The sequence below is a fragment of the Trachinotus anak genome, unplaced genomic scaffold (genome assembly GCF_046630095.1).
Source record: "Trachinotus anak isolate AG129_WGS33_773 ecotype Australia unplaced genomic scaffold, CSIRO_AGI_Tana_v1 ptg000028l, whole genome shotgun sequence".
NCBI lineage: Eukaryota > Metazoa > Chordata > Actinopteri > Carangiformes > Carangidae > Trachinotus > Trachinotus anak.
In genome coordinates, this window is record NW_027273879.1 from 385,399 (window position 1) to 394,857 (window position 9,459).

The 9,459-nt window shown below is 39.9% G+C and overlaps 1 protein-coding gene across 1 annotated transcript; it reads right to left on the reverse strand.

The window, feature by feature from the left end:
* Positions 1-626: 626 nt before the first annotated feature.
* On the reverse strand, positions 627-7,633 carry wdr45 (WD repeat domain 45). Its single transcript, XM_071465703.1, has 11 exons — positions 7,475-7,633; positions 7,225-7,340; positions 6,581-6,655; positions 6,386-6,490; positions 6,091-6,196; positions 5,899-5,993; positions 5,584-5,663; positions 5,287-5,495; positions 4,239-4,340; positions 4,005-4,150; positions 627-2,432 (listed from the first exon to the last, which is right to left on the reverse strand). The coding sequence occupies exons 2-11, from the start codon at positions 7,271-7,273 to the stop codon at positions 2,323-2,325; spliced, it is 1,077 nt and encodes a 358-aa protein (XP_071321804.1). The 5' UTR covers positions 7,274-7,340; positions 7,475-7,633; the 3' UTR covers positions 627-2,322.
* Positions 7,634-9,459: the final 1,826 nt, after the last annotated feature.

Sequence of the window (9,459 nt, forward strand, 5' to 3'; positions counted from 1 at the left end):
CCTTAAACTTTGAAGTGAGATGTTTGGTGGTGAAGTTCAGTTCAGTTTGTGTGTTGTACAGTTTTCATTAAAAGTAATTAAAACAGTAATAATGATAATGATGATCCAGAGGAGTAATTATCTTTTTTATAACTTCAAGAAACATGTAATTGGCCAGAAGGTGAAAACAGGATTATTGTAAATATACATGATTAACCACATCATTACATCCAGTGATGAACCAGTGAATATCAGCGGCTGTGGTGACGCAGTGACTGACCAGCAGAGGGCGCTGCAGGACCAACAGCTCACCCACAGCTGGTTTCAGAAATGTGTCTTTATCCAGGAGAGAGGGGATAAAAACATCACGTTCATTTATCAGAATAGTCAGACAGTTATTTTGAGGATGTGGGCACGTGTCCAATCTATCGACTGATTATCTCTCAGAGCGTCTCATAAACTCCTCCGTCTGACTGACAGAGTAATAAAGGAAGAGAAGTTTCACACTGAGCCTCAGACTGGCAGAGTCCTAATGAAACCTGGAGATGATCAGGATGTTTTCATCCTGCAGAGGTTGACTTTGTTACTTTTCCACAATTAAAGCATCAGGTTATATTATAAAGCACAAAAAAGTTCACTAAACCAAATCAGATTTTACTTTTATTCAGTTTAAAGAGTCAAATATGAGCACAGAGAAAAAACCTAAAACAAACATACTGAAAATTATCAAAATTCACTCTATAAGAAAAGAGTGAATATAGAGAATTGATTGTATTTTATCAGCTGCTCTGATATCAACACATATTTGTTCTGAGTGTGACTTATTAAAAGTGCATTTTTTGGTTTTGTTTCCAAACAAGTGACTCATCGTCGCTGACATTTGAACATCGTCCCACTGGCACAAATGACAAGAGGCTGTAAGAGCCGAATGTAAACGGCCACTGTGAGACAACAGAAGCAGCAAACCTCAGGTTGCATCACAGTAACAGCGAGGGCGGGGTCAGCGTTTAAAATGTCAAGGTACCAGAGGTGGGTCAGTGTGATTCAGTAAAGTTTAATAAAGGACACAGGGCCACATCTGGAGGAACATCTGCAGAGTAAACACAGAGAAGCTGCAGAGAAACAACAAAGTAAATAAGCTCAAGTCATTTCAGGTCAAGGCAAATCTGTTGTTTTTTCAGCCTTATGAAACAAAGGAATTTCAATCAGTGGTGAAAAGTTTATTTGCTAAAGTTGTGTTTTGTGTTTCTAGTTTACATTAACCCACATGTATCTGTGACTCCTTCAATACAAGTCACAGCTTCAGGTTCTCAAATATGAGGATTTCATTATTTTACTAATTGTAGTTTATTTTAATCATTTTAAGGGTTTTTGATAAAATAATCTTAATTAAGGCGTCATTGAAACTTTACAAACCAAATAATGAATCAGACCAACTGAGAAAATAATGAGGAATTAATCCATAATTAACATGATCTTTAGTCGCAGGGCTTCAGTTCCACTCCAACCACCTGCAACACAGAAAATATGACTCATTGTTAAACTGGCTTCAATCTTTTTCTCTTTAACTCTGACGGTAATCATTGTGTGGTTGTGTCATTCTTTTGCTGGTTTCCTGTAAATTTTGTTGGAAACTTAAAAGAAAATTACACTTATTTCAAATGTTTCGTGTCCAGATAAAAATCCAAATGTGACTCAATACACTTATCTACACTTCACAGTTTGCTTCTCCCGGAGAACAAAAAAGCAGAAAAATAAACAGTTCTTCTGAAGTGCAGAAAAACAGCAGGGACGAAGCTGCTGATTTCTTAGCAAAAATGAATTTTATTGTCAGTCTGACTTCAGCCAGGATTCGCTCACAAGTAAAAATCAAAACCCACTTGTTTTTCTACAGTTTTACCATCTTATTATTGTACACTTGTGTTTTAGCCTATTTCTTTATGTAGCTGTGAAGCTTGTCGTAACATCTGTTCTTTAAAGGTGCTACACAAATAAATGTACTTAGTCACAAAAGACTGAGCTTCCGAGGTTGAAGTGTATTCATCATTTAAGGGACGTTTACACGTCAGCCCCTCAGACTCATGATGCAACAAGGTTACAGGCTGATAGAAAACTGTATTTATATCCACACTGTTACAGACAAACACACAGGACTTGATGACACAGGCCTCAGCATCCAGTCTGAGTTCGTCCACATGTCTCTGGTAATGTCTCAGGCCATTTTCCATCTGTCTCAAAAACAGATCAATCAGCATTAACTCAGTTATTTTCACTCATCATCCTCATCCCCCTCCTCGTCCTCGTCCTCCAGTACTGTTTTTGAACTGGTTTCTCTCTCCGGCCTCAGAAGTCGTCATCATCACATATATCCAGATACACGTCGAAGGCCTCTCGGTTGCAGTTTCCATCGGGGGTGAACACATACTTGTGGAAGGTCCCGTCCACACATATGGCTGCAAGAGGGGAGGATAAAAAAAATCACTTTACAAACAAGGAACACTGAGTCGAGTGGTGTGATGCAACAAAGTGAAGGACACGATCTGGAGCTCGTGTGTCTGTGGCACAAACAGCTCTCGCTGCTGGCGTGCAGCGCCGTGACTGGCCCAGCGATGACTGGATACTGTCACACTGGAGCGGCGCCACATCTGAAGTGAGCCAGGAGAAGACAGATGATGATAAAAGTCATTTGGAGAGAATGAACATGTTGACATTAATAAAAGATAATTAGGTGTTAATGAAATAGATTTAACAGTTCTTCAATCAAAGAGAAGATAAACAGATTTCCTCAGTGTTTCCCACATGATTGACAGTCAAATGATTCAAACTTTAAGGCCTAAAGTTGTGTAAGTACATGAACTATACTGACATTTACAACACATTTATGTCAGCTGTACATAACAATTATTCCTCATAGTAAAAGGAATCTATTAACTTGACCTAAACCCATATATGAAGGGCCAGGGGCCTGAGGGGTCAGGAGGCCCCTGAGACAGAGGTTTTCTGTGAAGTGACATAAACAACTCTGTCAGTCAGGGGGTCCTACAAAATGATAATATTATATATATATAATAATAGTAATCTATTTGTTAATTGAAGTTTTTGCAAAAATCAACGTGTCCATGACGAGTCGATGAACTGTCTCCTTTCAAACTTTAGACCTAATGTTTTTTCTCCGTCTGTTTTTGGTGGGAACTGAATTCAAAGCTTTTCCAGACTTGAAACCTGCAGATTCTCAGGGTGAAGATTTCCTCTCAGTCTCCTGTGACTGGAGCTCTGTCTCTCTACTGTGGACCAACACTACACCTGAACCAAACCTGTGACATCCTGGTGAAAAAATGAAGTACTGTTATTAGTCAAAACCTTACTGATATGTTCCGTATCAACATTTTCATCATCACATTTCCGCATTATGTTGATGATATATCTGGGTTCCCTCTCTTTTCTACAGATCCTTTTCCAGGACGTTTCCAGGACAGGAATCACCTCACACACCAACATGTTCCTGTCTGTGGAAGTCTGATTTCACAGAAGTGCAGTTTATACTGGGCTTCATTCATCTATGAAATCATCTCTTAATTCATTATGAAATTATTTTGGTAAATGAAATGTATCAACTTGAATTTATAACCTGACTCACTTTTTTCTTATGAAATATATTAAACATTGCTGCCTGATCAATGACACAAATAGTAGCCTACTATTTCTTTCATTTTCCATGTGTTTTCCACAACTGGAAAAGTGGTTAACCATGTTCCAGGTTTTCCAGATTTTCAAGGACATGTGGAAACCTGTAAATGTAAGCTCATTTCAAATAAAATCCTGGTTCTCTCTGCGTCTGAGGTCAATAAAGGTCACTGTCCATATTTGAGAATTTACTAGTTATCTTATAAAAGTAACAATAATCACTAAATGATCAATATTTTGTCATATATTATTGTTTCATATTTGATTCCTTCACCTGTCCACTGAGGATTATGTGTCATGAACAGCTGAAGTATGAATCAGTGTTTTTACGTGACCCTCACCGATGACAGAGTTCACGTTCTTGGACGTGTTCTTTCCAAAAGCACAGATACAGGCACACTCAGCAGGCACAGTGAAGCTGGCCAATGACCACTGACTGTCCACGTACTGACCAATCACAGGACCCACCTTCCCAACACGAGCCAGTCTGTGGGAGGAAGAGGCACAAAGAGACTCATTAAGGTGAAGAAACGCTCAGTCTGGGGGTGGAAGAGGTTTACAGACGTCGGTCTTACGCTGAGCGGCGGTTGAGTTTGGTGTCTTTGAGTGCAAAGATGTGAACGGTGCCTTTGTCGCTGGAGGCACAGAGGAAGGAGGAGTCGTGGCTGAAGTTGATGCTGCAGAGAATAAACGAAGCAAACAGGAAAGACATTTAGAGCCAGAACTGAACTTCTACACAAACTCAACAACCCACGGAACACATGGAGACAGATTCACTACATTCAGGTTCCCACTCCACTGAAATGTAACAGGAAACATATCTGGCAGCTAAACTAACTGCTCATGATGAAGAATCACTTTCTGACCAAAGGGGAAAATACAAAGAAAAGTGAGATTAACTGCTGGAAGTTCACTGACCTACATCACTTCATGTGTGTGGTAATTATTACATATTTAAAACCAACAGCTTCCCTCTGGAGAAGATGAGGTGCTGCTCTGAGTCCCACTGTTTGTCATATTAACAACATATGGATTTTTAGCATCCATGAATCGATTCAGGATCATAAAGGGTAAGAATCATGATTCTTATGTGAGCCCTCCCCCCACCCACCCCTAACAAACACAAACGCTGCTGCTTTTCAACAGAGAGGGGAAACAACAACACCAGTCAGACAGACACGATCGCTCAAGGCCTGCTGCTATGCTGCAAATCATTTTCACAGCACAACAAGTAACAGAGGAGCTGCTGAGGTACTGGAGGTGAGCTGGTCCTCGTAAACCACAGTACGAACCTGTCATCTGCCTCTCCACTACTCATTACTCCACTGGTTTTAATGGTAATGATTTAAAGTGGTCCACTGATCAAATGGTGCCGGTCATGATTTTACTGAAGAACAGATGCACTAACAAAGCCTGCTCACACCTTTCATTTCCTGCAGCTGCTTCAAAATAAAAGCCTCCTATTAGTTTGCCAGAGGAAATTTTTAAAGGGACATTCCACAGATTTTACACAAGGTTCAAGTTACATGCAGCTGACCAATCACTGCAAAATGGACACAACACACTGAGGACTCATACACACACACACACACACACAGAATCCATCACTGCCTCGGTGTGTACCAGTAGAGGGTTGCCGGGTCTGTTCCTCTGCGCAGCTCCACCAGTTTGTCTCTGGTCGTGGTGTCAAACAGGCGGATGAGCGTTCCTTTGCGAGAGGCCGAAGCCGCCACACTGCCGGGCTGGTTCAGAGCCACACAGGCGATCTCACTCTGGTGGGCGTTGATGGTAAAAGGGGCAGATGATGTTCCAGGTTTGGTGTTGGACAAGTCCTGAAAAAAACAATAGATTTTTTTTTTTTAGATTAATTTAAATTACAACAACTGACATATTTTCTTAAGACGAAAACTTGGAACTTACAACCAGCTGCAGGCTGCCACATTTATGACCTGGAAAGACCAGCAGCTGTTTCTCCAGACTGGGACATAAATCACAGAGACCTGGAGGAAAGAGTTACATTCAGATTAGTTGATTAATTGATTAGTCAGTCAAACAGAGAAATACTGCAATTAGCAAAAATATCTTCATGCTAAAGGGGTAAAAAAATGCTGTTTTCAGCCTCTCAAATATGAGGATTTCCTGCTTTTCTCAGTTTTCTATCATAAAAGAATTTCTGAAGTTGAACAGCAGCTAATGATGGAAAAAAATAAACAGAAGAAGAGAAAGACTCTTTACCTTTGGGGTTGTCTCTGGTGTCAAACTCAAAAAGTTTGACAGGGTTGTCTGGAAAACTGTACACATAGATCCTGTTCTTCAACACAATGATGATCCTGGTGAAACAAAGACGATGACAACAGTTTAATTTCATGCAGCTGCACAGTGACAAACTACAGGAGGAGTGTGTGTGTACGGTGACACTACACTCACTTGTCATGCCTCATGCGAACAGCCAGAACAGGTTTAGTGAAGGTAAACTCCAGGACCAGCTTGTCTTTGGGGTCTCGTGACTCCCGAGCGTCGTCCCAGATCAGCACTGAAATTAAACAGCTGTTTACACAAAAATATGGAGCCTCACACTTGCAACGGAAAACAGGATTTTCTTCTTTCTTTCATCTTAACAAAATATATGTGGCCATTTCCAGCGAGACACAATCACCGGTGCATGCCTTTACAGGGAATTTAAATAAAGTTTTGAATCAGTTCTTGTCTTCATTGAACTTACCTGATATTTCTGAGAACTTGGGATTGACTCCTCCTCCAACTACGGCCAGCAGGTTGGATCGATGCAGCATGGAGCACTGGGCCACACTGCCCACCTGCTCATGGTCTGAAAACCAAATGGACAGAAGTAAGTCTAACATTTAGTTGTTCAAACACAGTAACTGCATGTAGAAAAAAAGCAGTAAAGTCCACTCACCCAGGTGTCCCTTCTCCATCAGGGGCTCCACGTTATAGATCCTGACCCCCGTCTCCATAGCACAGCAGAAACAGCCTTGTGATTGGTGAAAAGGGAGAAAGACAAGACTGAAATAGGTAAACTCAACAAGTCAGGGTACACTGTTAAAGTTAATGTCAAAATTTAAAAAAAGTTAAAGTTAATATTTAAAAGATTTTATAATTGTGGCAACATGATTCAGCAGCTTAGGACTATGATAATGCACTGTTTCTAATAATAAAACTAATTTAAATGTAATTTCTTTTTTTTAATTTCAATTTTATATCAGATGTTTTCCTTCGGTTTAAAACTGGGGCAACTTTTTCTGTATTTCTTTGGATTGTGTCTTTAAGTTTCTTTATGCAGCTTTTAATTCACCTTATAAAAGCATTTTCCCAGCTAAGTTAAATACAGTAAAACACTAAACCTGGGGGTGTCAGAGTGAATTAACCACCTCTGTCTTCTCAGGGTTTAATAAAGACCTAAGGAACTGTGGCGGAGGTTTCACAGCCACCTGTCTGTTAAACCTCTGCGTTTGGCTCAGGTGGTTTACAGGTGAGATGTGTTTGACGGTGAAGTGGCCTCAGCAGAAACAGAGACTTCCGTCATCTCCGCAGGCTGCTTACTCTGGTCCTGGTTGAACTGCAGGCTGTTGACTCCTCTCTGCTGAGCCATGGCCGCTAAACCACCGTCACCGAGCCGGTACCGGTCAACTACAGCTTCACCGGCCCCGAACGACGACCTGGGACAGAGACAAAAACAAGACGGTTGAGCAACACTGCGCTAACGTTAGCTGGGTTAGCTAGCTGCGCATTAGCATCGGATAAAAGCGGCGGAAACGCAGCTGGTCTCCTTTTCTAATGTGTGAGTTCTCACCATGAACACGTCGAGTCGAGTCGACACGAGGCTTTAAAAACGGAAAACTGGAAAACAGAGCGAAACACGACAGCGTTGATGTTGCAAGACGAAGGTTTGTTTTTGTTTTTCCGACAGAGACGTCATCGACACGTGTTTCCGGTTGTCTTCCTGTCCCCTGTATAAAAAATTAAAAACTCTTTTCTACGGTTAAAATTAAATTAAAATAAAGGAATACATCAAATAAATATGAATACAAACACGTTTAAGAGAAAATAATAATAATTTGGAAATAAGTAAAGCTAATAACTTACACAGGCTGGCCTTAGGTACATCATTTTAAAGACACTAACAGATTTCTTTTAATTATTTTTTGTATATTTACTCAAGATTCTTTCCTCTTACAAGGTTATTTTTACAGAAATGCTTCACTTCCTTGAAAAAATAATATATATATTTGTATTTATATTTATATATATATATATATATATATATATATATATATATATATATATGCTATCACTGAAATGTCTTATTAACATTTATAAATTACAGGAAGGTAGTAGTGTATTATTATTATTATTATTGTCACATTGTACACAGCAAATAAACAGTGAGATTCTGAGGCATCAGCCAGACACAAGCTTGTTACCGTCATGTTGGACAGAATATGTTCAAAAATATGAACGCACAAATCAGAGAATAACACCAACTATGCAAGTTAACATTTTGTTTGCACATTTATCTTAAGATAAAATGAAATTAAAATTCTTTTTTAAAAAAAAACCATATATCTCATGCTCAATATATTTCAAAAAAGACACTCATAGCATAGTGGAGCATTTAGCAGCTAATGAGCCAGAAATTTCCCCCAAGAGTTGGAGACCAAACACTGAGCCATGAGAGAGGGAGCACTGCACTGAGATCCATCAGGCGACAAAAACACCACAACACACGAATCATCATGTGGATCTGTAACTGCTGGATGTGGAAATAAACCGTTCAACATATAGAAGCTGATGATATGTCAGTGTTGTGTTCACTATTGTGTTCACTATCACTACTGAAAACAAGTGGACAATAAGTTACTGCAGGTTTAATTAACCAGGCGTACAAGTGTGTGTCCAAAGTGAAAGACAGTTTTCAGAGCTCCAGCGTCCGGTATACTGAGGTCCTGACTAATGCCGGCTCTCAAGGGACAAAATAAAAAAATGTTAGTGTAAACAAAATGTTTTACAGTCTGTTATTCATTAAATTAGAAAGGTTGTTTAAAGATCAACAGAGTGCTGTAACACAGCGATCTCAGCTGAACAACATGACCTATGACAGTACAGTGCAGAGCTGAAAATAGCAGAAACAGCAGGTCACACACTGTGACCTGTTTGTGGGTTTGTCAGATGCACAGATGATTACAGAACCACAAACCTGCTACATTATTTCTCACCCCCCTCAGTTTACTGTGGCCTGTTTTTAACCATAATATCATGACACAGACTGATTTACCTGCAGAAACAAGAGCAGAGACTGAACTCAACTGACTGAAAGTGGAGCAGGTGATTTGATGACACCCAAATGCCACATATCAGATATGTAGTGCATTATAATATTTAGCAAAGCATCTCTATTGTTTTAATGTCACCCAAATAGGTCATTTCAGAAAATTTACAGACTGCTGCTCTTGCACCATTAAAGATTCCTTCATCTTTTTCCCCCTGCAAAAAGGCCAATAAAAATGGCCTCAGGGTGGAGAAGACCTGCGCAAATTGAAATCCATGATAAATGGATGTCTGGATAACTTGAGGTTCACGTCATATGTTATGGACGGTAGAGACAGGAAAGATTCATGTGTATGATTAAAGACAACAACAACACTGGAACAACAACCTGCCAAAACGGCTCCATATCAACCGGTGTTTATGAATTTCAACCACTAAAGTGCAATATCAGCTACAATGGGCCCCTCATTCCCGACCCATCTATGGGACGCTTAGGCTTTTGTAGCACTA